This window comes from Embiotoca jacksoni, unplaced genomic scaffold (assembly GCF_022577435.1).
Source record: "Embiotoca jacksoni isolate LCO1_2020_lvr unplaced genomic scaffold, fEmbJac1.0.p SCAF_1, whole genome shotgun sequence".
Taxonomy (NCBI): Eukaryota; Metazoa; Chordata; class Actinopteri; family Embiotocidae; genus Embiotoca; species Embiotoca jacksoni.
In genome coordinates this window covers 11,189,404-11,213,945 of record NW_027185229.1, presented here as the reverse complement: position 1 = coordinate 11,213,945, position 24,542 = coordinate 11,189,404, and the positions used below count along the sequence as shown (strand labels likewise).

General features: G+C 42.8%; 1 protein-coding gene across 2 annotated transcripts in view; it reads left to right on the top strand.

Annotated features, from left to right (window-relative positions):
- The window catches only part of pdzrn3b (PDZ domain containing RING finger 3b), a 99,189-nt gene extending 75,573 nt beyond the window's left edge, over positions 1–23,616 (top strand). Inside the window, exons 1-8 of one of the 2 annotated variants that reach the window (XM_069165250.1) lie at positions 333–1,359; positions 14,550–14,803; positions 16,396–16,483; positions 19,338–19,436; positions 19,548–19,610; positions 19,838–19,939; positions 20,171–20,287; positions 21,228–23,616. In XM_069165250.1, the coding sequence (XP_069021351.1) occupies positions 1,291–1,359; positions 14,550–14,803; positions 16,396–16,483; positions 19,338–19,436; positions 19,548–19,610; positions 19,838–19,939; positions 20,171–20,287; positions 21,228–22,748 (2,313 nt within the window). In that variant the 5' untranslated portion in view covers positions 333–1,290 and the 3' untranslated portion in view covers positions 22,749–23,616. Of the gene's footprint in view, positions 1–332; positions 1,360–14,549; positions 14,804–16,395; positions 16,484–19,337; positions 19,437–19,547; positions 19,611–19,837; positions 19,940–20,170; positions 20,288–21,227 lie in introns of those variants that run through there. The other variant, XM_069165166.1, reaches the window with a different exon arrangement.
- Positions 23,617–24,542: the final 926 nt, after the last annotated feature.

The window sequence follows — 24,542 nt, the reverse complement described above, 5'->3', positions numbered from 1 at the left end:
CTGATAATGCGTCTGCCTTGGCGCACCGCTGGAGCTGTGGAAGTGCTGATAGATAGGGATCAGAGGACACATCTGGCAGGAGAAAATACCATCACCACCGTTCAGGGTTTCTCCCGTAGGACTGACCCCAACCCCCCTTTCATGAAATCTATCCAGGTATGTGGACTTAATCGAAGCAATCGCTCCTATTTCACACCGAGAGTTCATATGGTGACTTTTATCACAACCTCTACCTTCACAAATAAGTTTTCTATCTCTGAAGCCTGCAAACAAACAGACTTTCACCAAAAGCCATTATTGCCCTTCTCGACACCCCTAATGGACAGTTATCTCCGATTGGCCGCATGTGCACGAGGGCAAAGAGCAGGACAGATGCCAGGCCTGGCTTATGGAGCCACGTCCACTGTCTGCTCGCAAGGCAGCGGACACCGTGAAGGACCCCGAGAACTGTATGTCGCTGCGCTTTAGACGCTCCGCTGGGTAAAGTTTGTCTGGCTGCAGTGGAGAGGGCCAGCATAAATATTTATCTGTCGTATTTGTTTTCACTGGCTGTGGGCCTGTTTGTTTGGGGAGAAATACATGAGGAAAGAATGCTCAGTGTCTCTTTCTGCTGGATTAGTGTAGCAGAGGTCACCGAATGCTAATTTAACTGGGGCACGGAGAGAGAGAGTGCTGTAGCGTAAAGTCACAAATATGTAGTTCTTAAACTGCTGGAAGAGATGAAGGCTTTATTTCTTTGTAATCACTGAATTGCAAATTAAACATCTACGTTATTGTCTTTTCACCAAACCAACAGCCTTTCTGTCACTCAGCACGTTTCTACAAAATAGATCTAATGATCTATTGTTCTCGAGACTTCGTCAAGAATGATGTCGTCGCCCCCCCCTCTTTGGTTAACCCTGTTCATGAGTTAGCCCCCCCTTCATGAATAATCAACGGGCAGCTGCTTAATAAACATGAGGGGGTGTATATAGCTGAGCTCTGGCACCGGCCTTCAGAAGCTCAGCAGAAGGCTGGAGAGCGACGGAGAGGGAGGGAGCATGTGAGGCGAGGAGACAGAGTGGGGGGGGGCCAGTGTGTGTGCGAGAGGGACGAGGCTGAGCGGTGAGATACAGCCACAAGCTGGGGGGAAGTCAATCCTGTCAGCCAAAGTGCTGCTGTGGAAGAAAGGCAGCGGACAGAGGGAGTCAGTTCAGAGAGCAGGAGTAGAAAAACACAAGATATCTGCCGCTTCTTTCTTCCTGCCTGTGTGGCCGGAGGGAGAGCCTGGATGGTGTGATCTCCTCCACCATGGGATGCAGCCTCTGTTCCCTGAAGAAGCCTGAGGAGCACTATAAACTACTCTATGAAGTCTGCCAGGTACTGTGACCAAGCTCCTTCAAGCCTCGGGAGGAGTTTTAAAAGTTCTATTTAGCTTGGTTTTTTTTTCTACTTTTTTTGTGCATTTTTGGCAAGTCCATTTTAGTGTTTTCATGGAGTTATTGGGGTGCAGCTCAGCTTGTTCTCGTCTCCGGGGGGGTCACTGGCTGAGTGGGAGTAGAGTAATGAGTGGAGCTGTTGGCCGACTGGAGGTCTCGCAGCTGAGCAGCGTGAACTCTGGCCGCAGGGGTCAGCGAGAGGTGGCGCGCTGTGCTTAAAGGAGGGGGGGGGTGATGAAGAGGTGACAGTTCTCTCAATGTGTCTGCTTGTGTGTGCCGATCGCAGCCCACCTCCTCATTGTCGACTGAATGCTGACTCAGAGCTTCTTCCAGCTTTAACCCCAGTTTGACTTTCACTAAAAGTTTATATTTAACACTTGAGTGCTTGTTTTGCACATTTTCCTTCCACCAAAGAAAATAGAGCAGGCGTGTTGCAGATGCATCATTAACACAGCGGTAGAGTTTTTTTTTTCACAAGAGCCCAGAACAGGTTTCAGCATTTTTCTTCTCAGCAACAATCCTGATTATGTGCTAAAAAAAAAAAAATAAAAAAAAAAAATGGATTAAGCAGAAATAAGCAAAAATGTCCTGGTTTTATGGTTTTAAGCTTCTTAAAAATGTGGACATGTGCTACCTTTGTTCTTTTAATTTGTTGTCTTAAATCATAAATTTGAGTTTGTGACTGTTGGTCTGACAAAACAAGCAAACAACAAGTTTGTGAAACTGTGATAGGGATTTTTCACTATTTTCTAACTGGAAAAAAAAGACAGTAATCTATACGGAAAATGATGATGCGTTGCCACAATCTTAATACTTAAAATACCTTCCTGGTTCATACGTTTTGAGTTTACGTGTTGAATTTTTGTGAATAGGATCAGGTTACGTTTTTTAGTTAATGAGAAATGAATCTTCTACCTTTCTTTCCTGCCCTCAGATGAACTCAGTATAAACCTGCCTTTCTCCAACTCTGCCATCAAACATTGCAATATCAAAAAGGAAGCTGTTTTACGTTGAAATTATGGCGTGTTCCTTCAGTGGAGACTTGCTCTGTGACTGGCATGTGGTCCCCCAGAATAAAACCTTTTGCATATTGCCTCTCACTGTTCTTTGCAAAAGTTTTCTGCAGTCTCATCTTTAATTGAAACGACACACTCAAGAGTGCTGCTTTATTCATCTGAGTGTTTGGATTCAAGTGGCGGTCTGGTCTAAAGAGTGAAAACGCTGACAGCGGACGACTCATCTTTGAGGACTGTTTTTTGTAACATGCTCAAATCAGGTTTTTTTTTTTTTTTTTCCTTCTGTCTTTTCATCCATAATGGACCCCAGCCAAGTGTTATCCTCCTATCACACCAAATTACATTTCCATTTACTGCACGGGGTGCCGGGGGGAGGGGGAGGCGGATGGGGGGGGGGGGGGCAGTGTCTGCTTTAAATGAACGCAATAGTAAAGCTCTCTGTGGATCTCGCTCATTATTCTCCCCTTAAAGAAAAACAAGCTCCCGGGGAAGATAACGGGGAGGCTGACATTTGTGCATCCAAATAGTTTGGCTTTGATGCCAAAGTAAAATGGTCTGGTTGTCTCAAAGAAAAGATGGGTGTTATGCAGTGGCACAATGAATGGGAGTATGGGTGCTATTATTGGTCAGAAAGACCTCCACTTCTCCACCACCCAACTGACAACAAATAACAGCAAAAAGATGGTGTGTGTGTGTGTGTAGGAGGGCTGCCACTTCTTTTGTTCTGCTCTCTCTTCGGTCACAGTGTCATCTTGCCTGTCAGTTGTCCTGGACTGACAGGCTGTTCACCCATTTCACTCCGTTTGTCTTGCAGCCCTCTTCACTTTTGTCATCTGCTTTCACTGAAGCGAAAGTGAGTGTGAAGGTTTTTTTGCTGCTGTCAAACAAGCCCATCAGCCGCTGCCTCACCTGACAGCAGAGATAACACTGCTGCTAACTCTGCAAAACCTAAAGATACTCTTTTTATGCTCAGATGAAACAGAGAAAAAGCAGCAAATCCTAACAAATGAGAAGCTTGAACCAGAAATATTTCTCATTTTTGCCTGAAACATTTCTTAACCACATAATTTAATTAATCTTTTAATCTTATTGGTCAATGTGGACTTCTGTATTGTTGGTAAAATCAGACAGAGCGGTAGAAAGAACCTAATGAGAACTTGACTTGGCACGATGTCGTGAGATTTCACTTCTCGGACACTTTAAAGCAATGTCTTGATCAGTTTCAACCAGGTAAAGTTCCAGGCCAACATATTACGCACATGTTATTATTACTCTTTAACCCATTGAGTGACTTGATTGCTTAAATAACACAACGAGAAGATGATTATTAGGATTTTAGTACTGGTCAGTTAGATTAGAGTAGTGAGTTGTTGGTGAATTTATCACATTTTACACATGAATTCAATTCAATTCAATTGTATTTATATAGCGCCAAATCACAACACAGGTTATTTCATGGCACCTAACACATTAAAGTCCTTACAGCAGAACTTTACAACATTATACGAGATGAGAAACCCAACAATTCAACAATTCCCACATAAGCTAGGAGGGGGAAAAAAACTCCTCTTTAAAGGAGAAAAACCTCCAACAGAGGGAAGGAGAAACTCCCTCTTAACAGGAAGAAACCTCCGACAGAACCAGGCTCAGGGGTGGACGGCCATCTGCCTCGACCGGTTGGGGTGAGAGGAGAGCACAGAGAGAAAAAGACTGCATAGAGATACAAAACATGAACTGTTGGTGGAGACGACAGTCACAGAGCAGAGACATGCAGCTCCATGGCCGGAGACATCTGTAAAAGAAAAAACAGAAACATTACAGAGCAGACACAACTAGTCCAGCCCTCTGACACACTTTGTATGTTCAATCGTTACATACTATTTGTCCCACTAGGATGTGGATCCATAGCCTTTAACAACTCGTTAATGATGGCCAAGTTCACACTTATTTTTTCCTGACTGAGCAAACTGCTGGAATTTATTGTAAATAAGTAGCGATACATTAATCAGATTCATTTGATCAACCTGAATAAATGCAGGATTGTCCTGAAACTTGGTAGAGGCAAATGTGTTTCGAGAGTGTGTGGGTTGTCTTATATTTGAGGACCAGACAGATTTATATTGTTGTTAATTGGAGAGAGTACCGCTGTAAGACAAGTCTTCTACATTTGTATCCGAGGTTACAGGGGTTTTCAGTGTATTTCTGAGTAAGTCCAGTTTAACTTTACGGAGTTCCTGAAGGCTTGCGTGACGTATTTGCTGCCACTGAGGAAATGAATTCCACTAAATGTCTACTAAAATATATATTTTGTTAGCTTTTCCAACGTCTTTACTGCAGAAACTAAATAAAATAAAATCAGTCAAACAGCCAAATCTTACGTGTCACACAGATGATGAGTTGCAAAAGGCAGTCTGAAACTTCCCCATCAGGATGAGCCAAAGTGTTTTCTATGCTCAATAATAGCTGCTAAAAAGGGACATTGTACCATATGTTGGGCAGACTTGTTTTTTGTTTTTTTTGTAATGTAATGTGTAATCATAGAATATTCTCCTGCTGCGCAGTCTGCTGCCTTGTTTGCCTCTTTTTTTTCATAGCCAAATTTTCACATTTTATGTTCCGTCTCTACAATGCAGTCTGTGAATGCTTTGTCTCTGCTGCTACTGTATATGACTGAAATGAGAGATCTGAACTCCGGGCTACCAGCTCATTAAACATCAACCAATAGGACTTATTCTCAGCGAGATGACCTCGAAGCTTTGGGGTCTGTCAAGACACTCATACATAAACCATCCAATCAAATAAATATGCAGAGCATTTTTGTGTTGTACATTCTTCTGTGGTTGTTCATAGCACAGTAGAGGGTTAGGAATCAAGTATGTGTGAGCAAATCCCGAGCTTGTACCCCTGGGGGCAATTCTGGGAAGTCTTTTTTTTTTTTCTCTCTCTCTCTCCTTGCTGATATTACAGGCAGATCCTCTTGATCAGAGAGCCTGGCACGACGCCCGCTCTCCTTCCTCTTCTCTCTGAGGACTTAATAATCCATGAACACTTGAAATCTTTCCAGTTCATTAAACACCTTAGTGCCAGCTCCCATGCTGGAAGCATGAAAAATATGGTTTTGCACTGTTTTGCAAAAGTCAACAGACTGCGCATCATATTTTACCTCGAGGCGTTTCGGCAGTCCTGGCTTGATTAGAAGCGCTCACTTGACTTTGTAACTTCAGCAGTCTGTTTGGATAGAATTCATCAGGAGCTCTGGTATCTGCATACACTATTGTCTTGAAAGACATTTTTTTGTTTACAGCCCTGAGTGTCAATTGAGCCAAACGAGAGATCAAACATTGTTAACGTCTATTAAACGCAGCCAGCGCAGCGTTCTGGATAAGTGTTTTCCCTTTTCGTTATGATCGTTAAAGGCCTGAGCTGCGGCAAGCTCAGTGCTCCCTTTTAAACTTGACCCTTCTGACAGCAGTGAACCTCTCGGCCCTTTCTTCAAAGCTAAAGGTAAGCACCATGTGGCGATGTAAGCTCAGCTGCTTTTGTCAGGGACTTTAAGGTAGAGGCCTTGGAAACTCTGTTTGACAGTCCTAGGGCTCTTAATCTCTCCAGAAGCACTCTGTAATGGCTATGGCGCCATGCTGCGGTTCTTAGAAGACCCCGAGCTTAATTAGAGCCTCAGCACAAGCTGCCTATTGAGGCGCTGATCCATGCTGAACTGATCTGGACTATTGTTTGTCTGCTAAATCCTTTGCTTTCTTAGTTCTTTCTCTGTATCTGTCGATTTTTCCGCCCTCTGTTCCCTGCAGAGGAACAGCATCGTAAACCAAAAGCGATTGATCTGCGGAGCAATACAAGTTTACAAATGAGCCCACTGGAACATTTGCTATCCGAAGCTTTCCACTGCCTAATTAGCAATATTTCTGTTTGAAGGCTGCGAAGATGTCATGCTTGGCTCAAGAAGCCAAGTTGTCATAGCGCCAGATGGTCTCAGTGTGACATCTTCTGGACCAGGCAGGCAGAAAAACGAGATGGAAATATTTGTACGAGACAGTTCTTCATGCAGTCAATCTTCTGCTCCCCTGTCCCACTGTCAGAGACCCCTGTCATCAAACAGGGAGGATCTCACAGAGATGCATAGCGGCCTGCTCGTTCCCAGCCGTCGTAATGAGGCCTGACACAGACAGCGTACAGAGACAAAGCAGGAAACAGCAGCGCCGGGCGCGCTCACCGGAGCCTGGCTCTGTGTGTTTTTAATAACGGCTAAGATCAGCCCTGGTGTGCCGTCACATCTGTTAAACACTGGAGCAGGTGGCTGGCTGCCACATGGGAGCACTCACAGGAGCCCGTGTACTTACTGTCAGTCTACAGCAAATGACAGGGAGGGATCACAGGGACAACAGAGACATAACAAGATCCTGACAACACCGAGAGCCAGCAGTGATTCCTAGAAACAAACTATAAATGAGCTTTGACAGCATATGGACGCATATTGCTGATGCATTAAAGAATCGTACATGTTCTACAGTGTGTATTCCCCAGAACAAGATTTTTAACTATAATTGTTGCAGCAAGAACAATGAATATTCAGTGTGTACATTGACTGTTCTTTTTAGTTGTTTTTTGTTTTTTTATCGGGGGAGGTTTTTTGATCTGTTTTACCATAACCAGTCAGTAGTAAGTGACATATCTGCCCTGCAAACATCAGTTTTGGTTTAACAGCTGAGCTGGTCAAATGCTATAATTGTTTGACTATTTCTCCCACCAGTGGTAAGAGCTGACAGCTGACGTAAAACTCTTATTTAACTTGATGAACAACTGAGATGTGGGTGTTGATGTAGAGATCTCGTTAGTCTGATACAGAAACTATGCTTTTAAAATTGGTATGTCTCTGTATCTGTTTGGATTTACAGTATTTTTAAATCCAAGTCATGAGGTACCTTGTTTACATGTTTAATGACCTCAATTACATCAGGAATATTTGATCTATAAAAGGGTTTGCTGTAGAATTTCTAGAAAATGTACTGTAACACTCATCAATACATATCCATATTAGTGTGTAAAGTAATCCACCGATGCTACATAACGATGTCACTGAGTTTATGCTGTAAAACTTGTGTATTCATTGACTTAATTCTTCAATAGTTCAGTGAATTTATCTATCTATCTAAGCTGACTTTTAACCATTTTTTCTACCTAAATTCACATTTCAAGACCAGTGAAATTTAAGTTTTTAAGTTTGTCATGGACAAACAAAAAAATGACTCAGTTGTCACGATTAGATGTGATCAGATGTGCCAGTCTGATTGTTGGGTTGGGATGCGAGGTGTGCCCTCGCCCCGAATAGTCCTCTATATTTGTATCCATTCGTTTTACAAGAGCTGCGGTGCTTTACCCTGATTGTCCCAGTAGGTACATGATTAAGACTTTGCTGATCATAAAATGAGTGAATATGCACCTTGTACAGTAAGTGAGACTTTATTTGTCTATGTACTGTATACAGTATGCACCCTGTATTGAATACAGCAGTTTTCGTCATCAGGCAGGGTGTTGACTCAGAGCTCCTTTTCTGGTTCAGTGTCCAGGCATTATGTAGTTTCAGCATGATTTAGACTTGGCAGTGGATGGCACCTGCATGTTGGGAGCTACAGTCCTCTGTAGAAATGGGACATCCGGGAGACTTTTCATGTTTCGTTTTGTGCTCCCTCTCCTCTCTCCCCTCCTCTGCTGGACTACACATCTCTGAGGCTATGTTTGATCGCTGTAGGAACAAACTTGACTTTGTTGACTCGGACAAACAGACTCGGCCCTGGCACTGAGCTCAGCGTGCTGTTAGCCTTGACAGGGAATAGCTGTTTATTGTGTGGGTCTATGTGCAAAGAGAGGGGAAGCCTGAGGTAGTGGTGTGAAATAACAGGGTTAATGAAGCATGACACAACCCTGGTTTTCACCCCAATTGCTGATACTAACTTCCTCTGTGACCTCCACCCTTCACTTTGCTCTGTAACCTTGTTCTCTTATCTGTGCTGAAGGGCAAAAAAATGATGTTGTCACCACTCTGCACTCTCCTCAAGCTCAAGCTTCACAAGCACATGATGTAAAATGCAGTTCTGAGCCTTGTGAAAGCTGTCTATTTTTGGCAAGCTATAATCACGTCTCAGATGACTTTTGTGAATTTCTGGTGTTAAAATGTCCCAGTGTTGTTGTTTTTTTGTATTATTCAAAATCTTTCTGCTGAAGAAAAATACTTTCATTTCAAGGGTTTTGCTAAGAAGTCTTAAAACTGTTTTATATGAATGGGAAGAGGAATGCGGCAGGATAGAAAATCATCTCGTCCACTTGAGATTATACAAGCGCTGCACTGACACTGGAATTTTGGGGCCGATGCCAATATTGCTGATATTCTTTATTTACACTCAACAAATATATACCGTAGATCTAATACTTCTGTTTTTACTCCCATTTTTCACGAGTTGAAATAAAAGAACTTCTGTTATGTACACAAAACATGTATTTCTCTAAAATTTGCTCCCAAATGTGTTAAAATCCGGGTTAGTGAGCACTTTACCTTTACCAAGATAATCCATCAACCTGAAAGGTATGGCACATCAAGATGCTGAATAAACAACATGATTATTGCACAGGTGTGCCCTCGACTTGTCACAATGAAAGGCCACTCTAAAATGGGTAGTTTTATCATGGTACACAATGCCACAGAGGTCACAGGTGTTGAGAGAGTGTAAGTGGCATGCTGAAAGTAGCACAGTACTCAAAGTACTCAGCGAGTGTCATGCTGAAAGCAGGAATGTGTATATACTATACAGTATATATAAACACACATTTTTTTTGGAGTCATCCCTCAAATGTTCTCACTAGAGTAGTTCCATTTTTTTTTTCTAAAAGCTCATTCAAATGAACTGTCAAATTGGTGATTTTTAAAGTGCTTAAAAGTAAAGTCAGGTAAAGGTTCAGTCGAAGTTCACTGCACGCCTTAATTTGGGCTAATTAGACTTGATAGAGGCAGCGGAAAGCATACTGGGAGTGATTTGGGTTCTTAATTGATCAGCTGTGGATAACACAATGTCCCATGCTCGAATCAGATTTGGTGAAAGTAAACAGTGGTGTCTCTTTCAGCCGGCATTACATTTTTAGCTGTTTGTTCTGTAATCCTCAGTAAGCTCACACGCTGGGATAAATAAAGGCTGCTGTGTTTTCGAACCTCACACCGTGGAGGGTTTTCTGTCCGCTCACCGAAAAGAACAATGTGTGCAGATTTTTAAAGACATGCTTTAAATTTCGCACATCCACGCGCAGAGAGAAATCTTCAAGCTGCTGCTTGAATTTTAGTTCTTTCTTCTGAAAATGGTTAAAGGTGAAATAAAAGAGGGATTAACTGTGCTTTTCAAGTACAATGACCTACATTCAGGCTGCCACTCAAATATAGCCTTCCCCCTCCCCTCCACTCCCCTCCCCTCCCCTCCCTCCCCTCTCAAAATAAGCCTATGGGTTTTCACGCTCTCCATCACGTCAGCGCTTCTCTCTGTTCCGAAATAGAGATTTTTAAGAATTTGTCTCAGAGGTGTATCCAACCAGAAAGAGGAGGCGAGCGCCCCGGCTCTCGAGCTCCTTTAAAATTCTTGTCTATAGAGTGAAGTTCCCAGGGTTTCCTCTGCCACGCACTGAAAGACACTGTTTGCCTGGCAGAGTTTCCACTCTGTTCACGTCAATGCATTTCCCCAAGGAACTGAGACACTGGCTCTTTAATGATGTTCTTCTCGGCTTCATTAAAGGATTATGTGGTGATTGAATGGATGGCCGTATCAAAGACTAATGTTACATGGACTTAATATCCTCTATGACTTTTCTGTGTGATAATGATTAGAACGTCATGTGTTACTTGCACACTGGTGTTTTTGAAGGTATTTTTGTCCTCTACGTATCGAGCAGAGAGTAACGTTTTAACAATGTCTAAATATTTGTTATATCCCTCTACTGTTTGACTGCTGGAATATGTAACTGATTGTTTGTTGAACCCCTCCCTCAAACAATCACAGTGTAGCAGGTGTGTCAAACTTTCGTTTGCTCCATGTCAATGCAGCATGAAACCAAAAACACATGAGTAGAAGTTTAAGGAAGTGATTAAACCTTATGTTTGGGTGCACAAATATAGGCTGTAAACATTAGCATGTCTGGCTAACTGCCCTGTTACCTACAGTAGTGGCTGAAGGTCAGTGCTATTTGCTTCTGGGGCACACCTGTGACACACATTGGCGCATGCTCGGTTAAGTTGTGGCTTCGTTTCTGTGGTTGCGTAAGTGCTGTTCCCACAGTGGCAAGTTTACATTAAACAGTCAAAAATGTAATCATGCGATTTTCAACAATTGTTCTGGATTACATATGTCAAGTGTGTTTGTCCGATTTCAGTCATAACTCATTCCTGCAAATGTTCTGAATGAAAGTTTTGTTTAGAAAGTATATATATAGAGAGAGAGAGAGCTGTTATGTCACACATTTTTACTGTATATAAAAAGTAAAGCCAATGTGCAATTGCCTTAAAGTGTGATACCACTAAGGGCCACTAGGGGCTGGTTCTAGTAGACTCATTGAAAAAGTGTTAACTTGTCTCATCAAATAATAAGTCAATAATTTTTTTTCAGAAAATATTCTACTACACATGGGCAGGTGTGGTGTCCTCAAGTTCTTAGTCAAATACAGACCTCGCTCATCCCAACCCTGTCCAAAACTTCTGGCTCCAAACAAATCACAATAGGGACGGCCAGACTTGAGGTTTCAAATTAGGAGTACAGTTTGCTAGCTGGCTGCAGCAAAAAAAAAATCAAGGAATATAAAACTGGAAATATCGCCAGACATTTTTCATTAATCTGCCTTTGTCTACCTGAAATCAATAAAAATTGTACTATGGAAATATTGTAAACTGCATGTGGCAAGTTGGAACAGAACACTTGATAGGCATGATAACAGTAACTAGGGCTTAGAAAGCAGTCAATTTCAATTTTATTTATCATTTTCATTATGATTATATCCTCTTGCTTTTTTTTTTAATTATTATTATTATTATCAGGCCTCTCGCAAGTAATGAAGTTCAATTTCAAAGACAGTCCCTGATTAAATACAGAATAAATGAAAACCTCAGGCAGCCTCACTACATCCACCGTAATACAAAGATTATAATGAAAGAGATGGAGCCCGCTGACTGGCTGATAAGCAGTTTTGGCAGCAGGTTACCAATCATAGACAGACATACACAGACACACACTTTGACTCCCACATCCACATCTCAATCCAGCTTGATTTGCGTTCCAGAGATAATACTGCATGGGGGCTCGCAGCAAAGCTCACCCTGCTGCCCCTAATTATTACCCAGCATGCTGAGGAGTGACACGGCTATCACACCAAAGCTGAAATCTTAAATGGCTCTGAAACAGCTGAATCCTACACAAAGGATACAGGTCCTTGTTTCCACTGTTGCTTTAAAGGTCAAATGTGATATTTTAATTAAAGAAAATAGGCAGTGAATAACAAAGCCACAGCTGTGTAAATTCCTCACCAGACTCAGGCGTGGCAGACGTTTGATTTAAAGACCTAATTAGTATTCCTTTAAGTCGGGCCTTGCTGCCCTCTTGTCATTAAAATGGATTTAACAGAGACTGAAGATGTGGCCAAGGTTGACATAGTAATTTCTGCACGTCAGTCATCATTGTGTCAACATGAATAACAGCTCAACTGTTTGGTGTTTGCAAAGGCAAACGCAGCCTTCCATCACAGTCCAGGAAGAATAGTGAGTACTTTGGCTGTGCTTCACAAGTAGCTGAACTGTGGCTGAGTTTAGGCACAGGTTTAACATGGCATAGCCGGAGAGCTCAGCAGTGGTGAGGCATTGTGTGTTGTGTCGGGAGGGGAGGGGAGTGTTGTGTGTTTTTTCCCAGTGTGCTGCAAAGGGCCGCTCCGTGTCAGAGGTGAGCCAAGTGAATGGAGGCCACGGGACCCCCTCCACAGCTGGGAGGAGACTCCCCCCATTGAGAGCACTGAGGCAGAATGCTCTGAGCTCAACAAGAAGCGGGCTAAAGGCTTTGTCTCTGGTTCATTGCCTTTAAGTAGTCCCAGGATTCCTGGCAACCAGGTTTGACTGCCGGAGCCTACATGCAGAGGGAAGAAAGCACAAAGGCACTTGTATTCTTCAGCTGATGTGCAACATCATGGTTCTCAGTGGGAAGCAAAGTTAGCTGAAAATGCGAGATGCTGAGTTGTTGGAAGACTTGTTCTGGATTCCGGCAGTAAATAGAAATAGGAATTCACTTGTCTTCTTTTATACTTCTTTTGGTCGTGTTTCAGCTCACCGTCAAGCTTAAGAGCTGCAGTCTTAAATCTCAGTTTTTTTTAGTTTTTTTGGGCGGGGGTGGTGGTGGGGGGTTTAACAGGAAGAAGTCCTACATTAGTATTCTGTGATGCGGATAATATAACTCGATTTTCTCTGTGTCAAATTATTCAAAGAAAACTGCAAACAGATGAGCTATTAATTTTTTGGCCAAGTTTTGATCTAGGAGTAGAAGTAGAAGTTAAAGTCTGCTGAGATGATCCAATTATCCTGCAGGCCCAGGATTAGCATTAATCTGCTCTGGTTTTTAGTGGGCACACGGCCTCTTTTACTCCTTTCCCCGCCTTCTTTGTCCTTCCTCTAAGTGCACGCACACAGAAGCTCAGCTTCTTTGGTTTTAGAAATATAGAAATATGGAGCCTACTCAGTTTTCACATTGCCTGTATCAAACTCAGGTTCTGTATTATATACTGCCATCGTTCCCTGGAGGTGTTTTAATATTGCTGCTTCTTCTGATGTGCAGGACCACAGTTAAGTCTGCAAACTATGCCATGAATTCGAATGAGACAGCCACAGCCAGAGGCAGGCAAACCAACCAGCCACGTGTTTATCAGAAAATTAATCCTCACACTCGGACTTGCATGTGTGTTAGATGTGAGGCGGATTCAGAAGGGACACGACAGATTCATGACACGCCTAATGACCTCCAACACTTACATGCTCCTGCTAGGAAGTAGCTCCATCCCGAGAAGGATGTGAGCGTGTGAGCGTCTGTGTGTGAGCGTGTGTGTGTGTGTGTGTGTGTGTGTGTGTGTGTGTGTGCCTGCAGTGGAGGAGGAAGGAGGAGGATGCTTGTGAAATGAGAAGAGCTTTAGGCTGAGATCCTATCAAAGCTGCCAACACATCTAGGAATCACAAACCAACAAATTCCGTATGATGTGGCGATTGAAAGCGGAACAGTGTAAACCAAGATAAAGCAGAAAGCCAATGTGGTGACCTGGGATGCTTTATGTTGATAAAGTTCACTCTCCTACTTCTTGCTGCGGGTCTTCTGCCTCCTCTTTTTGTGAACTTCTCTTGACATGATTGCATTTGGACCGTAGTGAAAATCCCAAATTTAATCTGCATGCTCAGCTTTGACATTTTGGACAGCAAAGATATGTCCGCAGACTTAAGTCCTTCTTTATTCAATTTGAAGTCTCATTGGCTCTGGTGACACATTCTTGAGAGCAGGTAATTTAGAGGGTGTGCGCTCATCTTTCATCAGCACACAGAGGCTCTAAGTGGCTCAACCACACTTAATTAGCTTCTTCCCTGCGACACGCCGCGGCCTTTTGCTTAAATTAATCTTCTCAGGTTAACGCCCGGCACCCACTCCACTGTCTCTGACAGGAGGTCGAATTTATCCTCTGCTGAGAAATTACTTAGCTAAATGAGAGTTCCTCCATGCAGCCGCAGAGTAATTAAAGAGAGACACCTCCTAATTAAGGTCTTTTTCAACTCGGTCCAACTATGACCCTGTAAAACAAGCTGAGGCAGTAATGAGTCATTTCTCAAACAGAAAATTGCTGCTGGATTTGTGTGGGAACAGTGCTTTATGTAAGGGCGTAATCATCAGAGATAATGATTACATCAGTTTGGCATAATGAATATCCTCTTCAACAGATCAAAACACCAAATGGAAAAGAAAATACTTCCATCTTTTGCATCACTGACATTATTTTCTTCTGAAGAATCCTCAACAAAAGTTGCTGACTACTTCCTCTGTGCTTCCTCTACCAGGTCAATGGTAAGGACCTCTCTAAGGCCACCCACGACCAGGCGGTGGAGGCCTTCCGCACCGCCAAGGAGCCCATCATGGTCCAGGTTCTTCGCCGGGCCCCTTACCCCAAACTGGTCAACCCTGCTGCTGACACCCAGGTCTCAGACATCAGCACCCAGACCGATATCACCCTTCAACACATCATGGCCCTTACCAAGCTGCCACCCTCTTCACCCCCCATGACGGAGCTGGAGGAGTATCTGCTTCCCGAGGAGTAAGTACAACACGGTTTATGATTAACTAAAGAGAAAGCCTTATTAGACATGGACTTGACATAAAATATAAGTTGGTATAATATCTTAATCTCTTCCATGCACAGTCATTTAGTAAGAGTGCTTAGAATAACATCTAGAAGGTGCGATCGCAGATTTCTGAAGCTGTCTCTGTTGCGCACAAACAGATAACCCTGGTGAACAAAATCAGCTGATTTGCAAACTAAAACTTGAGCAGAGAGCGTACATCAAATTTGCTGTGACATTTTTGGGGATAGTGACAGGGAGCCAAATCCAGCGACAATGATTGTGTATTTGTAGGCGAGAAACTGTCGTATTGGCAACGCGCCGTGATCGGGCGTACATCATTGATGTAAACTGGGTGGACTATCAAACAGCAACAACAAGCTGCAGCCTCCCGAATGGCTGTAAAAGTTGTATCAACACTCTTAAACAGTTCCAGCAGAAACTAAGAACTGTAACCTTCGTGCAGGTTTGGTAGGATTTATTGCAGGGCTGTTCCGTTTGACTGGATTAGTTTGCAAGGTATTCCCACAATATATTTCATACGGTAGCCAGGTAGCCAAGATCTGTTGCTTTAACCTGATGCCTCTGACTTATGTCAGGCGAAGGATGAATAATGCACCCTCTAATTTGTTTGAAAGGGACCGCGAGGTGGTGTTGACCTAAAAAACTGAACCAGGCTCAACTTTTGTCACAATGCAACATTGTCCCACAAGGGGGTGCAGTGGACAATAATGTTTGAAGTGCATTTCTTGCAGATTACTTGGTAAAGTTGACCTTCTCGTCGTCACAATGAAAAATGAAATTATTGTTGCTGTGATAACTTTCCGGCCTGTCTTTATAAAGTCAAACCAAACCAGCCTTCCTTGAACATAGTTCAAGGTTTTTGAAGCAACGTGTCCCCGACAGTAAAGCCCCCTTCGTTTTTGTTGGTCTGAGGAAAGCTGGACCAAATGTTTTTGAAGGTGATTTTGAGGCCAAAAATGTAGTCTCATCTGGCTGCAGCTGAGTGTGCTCACACTAAGGCTTTAGAGTAGAATTCATAGCAAGCGTTATTAATTCCAGAAAGTCCACTTTAAATTAGAAGACGCTTGAAACCTTTGGTGACAGCAGATGACAGCTCCTCAGGGGCAACCAGCCACATTCAAATGATGGTTCTGTTCATTTGTATTTGCATATTCCCAAATTGCATCTCTTGTTTCTGTGTGTGTGTTTTAGGCCCTGGAGCTCGCAGAGTCTGGCTGCATTTTACACTCTGTGGTAGCAGCAGTTGCCCTTTAATGAATAATAGTGATTTCTTTAATTGATTTCTGAGTCAAATTAATAACACGGCATGTTAATTCATGATTAGCCTGCGGGTGTAGCTTCTGTTTATCTGATTCAAGAGTGATTTCTTCATTGAGTTCTTGTTACTTCCTCTCTACTTCTCATTTAATTTTCAAACTCTAGGGCGAAATTAAATCCGTATGGACGAATGTGTGAGGGAGTTTTGTCTCCTTTATAATGTGCGTGTGTTCAATTTGCCACCCACTCGTTCCCAATTTATCTCATACTCTTTTTCTTTTCCCAGGCATCCTCCTGGACATGCGTACTTTGACCCCAATGACTTCCTGGAGGGCATACAACAGGACATAGAGCGCGAGGAGCTGGAATATGAGGTAAAACACTATCTCCATTCTTACTTGTCTTCTTAATGAGGATCTACATTCAAACAGAAATGCATTATCGTTCCATAAGCAGACCTGAGGTCGCCTCAGTGTCTCCAGTCCAATGGCCTCACAAGCGACCACATTTTCTGATATATCATGATTATTGATGGGCCACTCTCCATAGATACAGACACTGAGATGTAAGCCAGGCAGGAATTGGGTTGCTGGTTTGTTCCAGCAGACGCACAACGGTGACATCATTACTTATTAGTGACAGGGCCTAATAAGTCTTCCTCTGCTCCTCCGCAGTGGAGATGTGGCCTGGTGGGTAATTAGATGGCACAGATAATAGGGCTGCAGTGATGAATCTGATGACACTAACAATGGCTGGATGAGGCCATGATCAACCCTCTGTTGTGCACCTTCAGTGACCTCCGCCAGTCCCGACACCCCCTCTCATTAAACGTCAGCCGTCTACTCCTTGGTATTAATAATATCCATGGAGGAACAATGAGGCAGAGTGTAGAGGAGTGTTGTTCAAGGTAGACGCACAGCAGACCAGTGTCCTTGAAGAGCGAGTCTCTGTCTTAGAAAAGAGTCGTGATCCGGTTATGCATTGTTTTGGTCCTGATCATTTTCATTTCATGCTTCGTCACGTTATACATCATAACGTTTCAATTCACAGAACAATAAATTAGAGTCGATGACTCAAGAACGTCCGACTATTAGTAGTGAGCTAGAGTTGCTTATATTAAAAATCTTTAGCTTTACTGCCTGATTCTGTTAAATGTTTTGTTTTTCAAGAAGTTAAAACACTCGTTTGAGAAAAGGAAAAACCTCGCCTTTACCTGGTATAGTGTTATTATTATATAATTAAAGCCAAAACTGGGTTTTCACTTTGATTATAAAGTGCTCCTGTGATCACAGAATGTTTCCCTGTATATTTGAGCTATGAAAAAAAAGGATTCGGGTCTATTTTATAAATGACGCATCGCACACGTGAGGCGTAAGACACGTGAGACATGCGTCTTAGCAGGCAGTATGGTTGCTTTGATCCAATATGATGCCAAAATGAAAACACACCACACAGCAACAGGTAAAGCACACGCTACGCATCCAGTGTGTCCCAGGCCGTAGGCTTATTTGCCTTCTTGCTGTTGCCCCAAGCTTCCCAGACATCCAGGTGAGACTCCAGGAGCCAGGTATACCAACTGTTCAGATTTAGCATTCATCTAACATAAGTGTTAAGTAAACATTTTTCCATGTCTCCTCTGAAATAGCTTTCACCATACAAATTAGTTCTTACCCAGAAAATTACCTGCTGCTAAGTATTTACATTTAGTAAAAACTTTGGTGTTAGCCTAGTTTATACCAAACAGCCCTATTTTTAATCCCGGGTTTCAGCACAGGGAGATTCTAATTGCAGAGATCTCCACTTTCCTGTCAAAGAAGCCGTCAGGGAGGTGAAGAACAATCCACAGGCTGGGTTTTATTTGCGTTATTTCCTATTAGGAAGGATGGGAAACTAGACTTGACTAGACTGAATGCCAGATGGGTTTGTTATACAAAGCCATCTGGCAAGTTGTTCTTGGAAACTGTTTCGAAAAGGTCAGGTACTTCCAAAGTATGCTTAGCGGGTGATTGGATGAATCATCTGTTTATCACCACTCTTATGGACAATCTTCAACTGATCAGATTGTTGTTGTTTTGGAACAACACTCTTCTGGCGCTGTCGTCACACCTAAAGCACACCACTACGCGTATTGACATCAATGTTTACTCAAACACTCTGAAGGGTGGGCCAAGTCATGAATTAAACCAGTCGGGGTATCTCACTTGACATTGAAATTTTGTTTTTTGTTTTTTCCAAATGCTGTTACATGTTATATGATGGTCGACACCAACTGGTTAAAGGCTATTCCAATAGTTTCAAAAATAACCTAAGGTCTTAATCCATTTAGATACAACAACTGCAAACAATTCCCTGTGGAGCATACCCAGAGCCATATATCCATGAAGGGAATTTAGGTCCGACCATTTTTTTGAAAATACTACAAACTCACAACTATTTTTAAAAACTTTGTTTCAACTGATGCACACAAAGTGTTAATGTTTCTCAAGCTATATGGTACAAAATACAAAGTCACTACTTTTGAAACAAACTTCGTCATAGATTTTTAAATAGCTGGTGCAACCAAATCCCTGCTTTGTAAAAACCACTTTAAACATTTAAAAATGAGTCATAACATCACAAATGATTGTGAGCTTTACATGTGATATTACCTTTGTACAGAGCCAGGCTAGCTGTTCCCCTCTGCTTACTGTGCTTTGTACTACACTAAGCTAACTAACTACTTGCGGTAGCTTCATATTTACAGAACAGACATTAAAATAGTATCAATCTTCACATCTAACTCCTGTCAAAAGAGTAAACACATTTACCAGAGCGTCTTCCTTTAAGCCAGTTTCTATCACTCAGCTGTGACTTTTTCAGGGGGTATAACCCTTGCAGAGTCCATCCTCTGCCCTCGTAGACCGTAGCCGCTCATATCTTTATCTGTATCTGTGAGATTACAGGTGTTGACAAGTGAAAAACGGCATGCTGCCCGTCTGCAGTCCACTACATCATCTCTCATTCTGTCAGTGGGCCCCTAAGAAAACCAATGGCCTCCTTGCGTCCAGCTGAAAGATTCATTACAGTGATTGATGGATCGCTGTTTCTCTGTGATCCCATTTCGTAGTCAATAAATTCAGGTGGTCCAGGAACACAAACAGAAATACACAGCCATCTTAAGTTCATTCTTTGAAAAACAAAAAAGTACTTCCAGCTGAATGGGATATTAATTTGTGCACGTTTCACCAGGAGGTGGATTTGTACCGAGCCAACATCCAAGACAAGCTCGGCCTGACGATCTGTTATAGGACTGATGACGAGGATGAGGCTGGGATCTATATTAGTGAGGTAGGTGTTTCAGGGTAGCGCTCAAATCTGCCTAAACACTAATAGCATCCTCTTGGCCTGTCGCCAGTAACGATTGTTTCACTTTAAGCCTAACATATCTTCTCCCTTCAGATTGAGCCGAACAGCATTGCAGCAAAGGACGGCAGAATTAGAGAAGGCGACAAAATCATACAGGTAAAACTTTCTCTGTAGTTCTGATCTCTTTTATTCATTTAACATTATAAGTTACCATTATTAAAAATGAAATTGTTTTATTTATCTTTGGAACTTTTTTTTTGCATATAGCATATGATGGCTTTAAGCCTTAGTTTTCGATTCATGTAAATGTACAAACTGCAAACAATGATAAACAATGTTTAAAAAGATCCAGCTTTTAAATAGTTCTCCCTGTATTCATCAAGATTAATGGTGTTGAGATCCAAAATCGAGAGGACGCCGTAGCGCTTCTGACCAGTGAGAGCAACCAGAATATCTCTCTGTTGGTGGCCAGGCCAGAGATCCAAGTAAGTAGGAGGTCAATATGTTTGTTGGTAAAGGTCATTCACAACAAGACATGTCATGTTTAAACCTTATTTGGTCAATTCTGGAAGCAAATATAGTGTCCTTCAAAGTGAGCAAACAAACACGATTCTGACTTTCAATAGCAGATGTTCCCTTATTTTTTTTGGGGGGGGGAACTTTGCAGTTGAATATTTGCATCTAATGAGGCGTCTCTTCTCTCCACTGTGTCTCAGCTGGACGAGGGCTGGATGGATGATGACAGGAACGACTTCCTGGATGACCTCCACATGGATATGCTGGAGCAGCAGCACCATCAGGCAATGCAGTTCACTGCCAGCATGCTGCAGCAGGTACACACATACATGCACAGACACACACGTGCGCAGCGTGGAGTGCGTGAAGACACACAATTAATCTGCACTAATGCATATGTTGATCTATAGATTATTTTGGCCAAGCCAGTTCTGCCAAGGGTACCAGATGTTCTGCTGTTTTCAACATTTGTTTTAATTAACAGAAATACATTTTTATATAGAAACAAAGCCTTTCTTTTATCGATCTATTTCCAATTGTAAGGTTTTGTGAATAGATTGTACATGTAGGAGATGTAACATTAATAGAAGATGTATTATAAAATGCTTTATTTGCTTCTAAATATGACAGTTCTTTAAATATATCCCTTGGTACTACTAAAAAAAGACAGATCAGAGAATTATACGCATCATATTCATGTATTTATATATTTTGGGTGACCAAATTATGTTGTTTTATGTTTTTAATGCAAGATTGTGTAGAGTAGTTCAGTTGTATTAGCAGTTCCAAACTGCACACATTCAGGAATCCAGTGGCTCTGGTGCTTATGTCATAGATAAGAATTACACACCAATGTCCTGTGTAGTTACACTGTAAACATGGGCGATTCACCGGACCAACACTCGACCACTTTTTTTTTTTTACAAGTGAGGAAAGAAAATGTTTACAATTCTCTTGATTCTCTACAACTCTCAAAGCCTCATTTTTTTATCCACTACCATTGCCCTGTTAAAGTTGCTGCAAACGCAACACTTCCTGTATTTGTTTCAAATTAAAGGCCCTCTAGCGTTTCAGTAGACAGAAACTAAATTTGCCTCAACAGTGGTTCCACGAACTTAAAACAAGCCACAACACTTCAGGGCCTGTTAAGTTGTAGCTGACCCTAAATGAAGTGATCAGTAATGTTGACTGCAGCATCACCACTCACAGTCAGAGCTTTTTCTTTCTCCCGAGTCATTCTCTTGTCTGTTCTTGCAGAAGAAGCACGAGGAGGACGGCGGCACCACAGACACAGCAACGCTGCTCTCCAACCATCACGAGAAGGACAGCGGCGTCGGTCGCACCGATGAGAGCACACGAAACGACGAGAGCTCGGAGCAGGAGAACCTCGGCGATGACCAGACCACGGCCTCCAACACGCTGGGCAGCTGCAGAAAGCTGACCTACAGCCAGGACACCCTGGGCAGCACCGACCTGCCCTTCACCAGCGAGTCATTCATCTCCACCGACTACGCTGACACCGACTTTTTGGGCATCCCGGCCGACGAGTGCGAGCGCTTCAGAGAGCTCCTGGAGCTGAAGTGTCAGATGAGGAACAGTGGAGCCCAGAGCCTGTATTACCAGAGTGGTGGGGCAGAAGGTCAGGACCAGGAGGGTGTGGATAAAGAGCTGGAGCTGCTCAATGAGGAGCTGCGCACTATTGAGCTGGAGTGCCTGAACATCGTCCGTGCTCACAAGATGCAGCAGCTGAGGGAGCAGTGCCGCGAGTCCTGGATGCTCCACAACAGCGGCTTCCGCAACTACAATACTAGCATAGATGCTCGCCGCCATGAGCTGTCCGATATCACAGAGCTGCCAGAGAAATCTGACAAGGACAGTTCCAGTGCCTACAACACTGGGGAGAGCTGCCGCAGCACCCCTCTGACTCTGGAACTGTCTCCGGATAACTCACTCCGTCGGGGAGCAGAGGACCAGGGTCCAGCTGGACCATCTGGCTCCACCAGCTCAAATGGCCGGATGCTCAAGCCCGTCCTGTCCCCTGTGCAGGAAGCATGTGGCCCCAGCCGGAGCAGAAGCTCCTCCAATGATCCAGATGGAGCCCTACAAGCAGAGAGCAAGGAGCGGAAGCTGGAAGAGTCCGGTAAGAGTGGCCGTAGCTTTTCCCAGCGACATTCACCTTACAAGCATGCTCACATCCCCGCCCATGCCCAGCACTACCAGAGCTACATGCAGCTGATCCAGCAGAAATCCGCTGTCGAGTACGCCCAGAGCCAGTTGAGTCTGGTCAGCATGTGCAGGGACCCCATTACCCCCAGTGACCTGGACCCCAAGATGGAGTGGAAGGTGAAGATCCGCAGCGACGGCACACGTTACATCACAAAGCGGCCGGTTCGGGACAAGCTGCTGAGGGAGCGCGCTCTTCGGATTCACGAGGAGCGCAGCGGCATGACCACAGACGACGACGCCATAAGCGAGCTGAAAATGGGCCGCTACTGGAGCAAGGAAGAGAGGAAGCAGCATGCGGTCCGAGCCAAGGAGCAGAGGCAGCGGCGCGAGTTCATGAAGCAGAGCCGAGCTGATTGTCTGAAGGAGCAGGTCGGCCCCGAGGACAAAAAGGAGCCAAACATCATCGAACTCAGCCACAAAAAAATGATGAAAAAGAGGAATAAGAAAATATTTGACAACTGGATGACCATCCAGGAACTGTTGACCCACGGTACCAAGTCACCAGACGGCACAAGGGTTTACAACTCACTCCTGTCTGTGACAACCGTCTAAGTCCTGCTCTGGTTTCAGGTGGCAGAGAAGTCAGAGGAGGACAGACTGTCGTGTAATGGACTGTACATAGGACACTACCAGCTGGGGTGGAGATTCTCTGCCTCGTTCAATGTGGCAACATTGTGTAAATAGGAAAAAAGGAAAGTCTTTTCTGGACGAACATTTCCCACCAGTGCGGTGAAAAGAAGGTCCTTTTAAATAGGAGTTGGACTCTACATGAATTGGATGTGGCTACTGTACGAGGATGATTTTGGACACATTTTTCAATAACCTTTTTTTACCTTTCTGCTTGATCTTTTGGATATTTTTTTTAAACAAAAACACAATATTTGACTTTTTGGAAGGTTTTGAAAGTGTGTAAAGACCGTGTGCCATACATAACAGCCAGCATTTACACTATTTTACTTTATTTTGTTCGTACTATATATCTCTTATCAGTATTTTACTGTTATGCATACTTAATGCTTTTATGGAAACAATGCTATTTTCCCGCAAGGTAGAACACGTAATCCTTTTCAAAAGGCCTTTTGTAAATTAAAAAATAAAATTTTTGTATCAAATTCACTTTTTTAGTTCTAATTTCTCTCAACTGGTGCTGATTTCCCAAAGTTAAATACCACCAGCGATGTACCATCTGTAACATAATGTAGAGAACGTAACGTGAAATCATTGTGTACGCACGTATATTTAGAGAGATGGTTCTCACATTGTTGAAAATTAAATGTCTGTGTTTGTTCAAACACACATCGTAGTCGCTTTGTAGGGTTTCATGTATTGAACAGAATAACAGCATAACAAATCCTTAGTTAGCCACCAAATTGATGTCTTGTAAAATGAGAGAAATAATAAATTATTGTTTTATATATGATGAGCTTTGAAATGTTTGAATTTGTCTTTTATAAGAGGTGATGGTAAAAAATATAACCACACAAGCAGAAGAACAATTCAAATAAACGGTGCACATGATGTCACAAAGTGTTTTGAAGACACTGGTTATGCGGAACAGATTTAGTGCTGTGGGAGTCTAAACTGATCAGTCTTTGATGAAGTTTAATACTGCTGATATTCCAATGGTTTGACTTAGAGTTTGACACTTCTTTTAATTAAAAGCATGGATAAAAATGCACGAGGTGCGATCAAAAAGTTAAGTAACTTTTGGAGCGGGGGAAGCCATAACTCATGAGGGTGTAGTCCAAGTTGTGTTGCGTAAACAACATCAGCATCTTTGTTACATGCAGTTTAGTTTGAAAGCACAATTTTACCACATACACATAACATTTTCACCTGACCAAGCCACACCACCTGTGTAGGTGAACCACATGTATAGCCTTTAAATTTAAACTGATTAAACCTCAGTTTGCCAATGTGTATGTAGAAATTACTGGTACTCCCCAAATCATAGCTTCAATAGCTATTGTTTCCAATTTCCACTGTCAGCGGGTGCTTTCATGGTGATGAATTGTCCACAGTATGACTGGTATAAACATAGAAGACCACACAACTTAATTCCATGCAATTTTTTGGAGCTTTTCTGAGAGTTGAGAGGCAAATAATCCATCAGATCTGTGGCACAGGGTTGGATTCACTTTAAATTGAATGCCTTCTAGTGATTGCTGCATGGTCAGCCATAGTATCTAATGATATAGTACAACATGAGGTATTGAAAGTCCCAGTTGCTCCCCTTTTTGAATACATTTTTAAGTATAGTGAAGTCTTATCACAATCACAGACTCATCTGTTTGTATATGTCTGCCAACTTGTAGTAATTACAGTGGAAGTCCCGAGGCAAGAAGT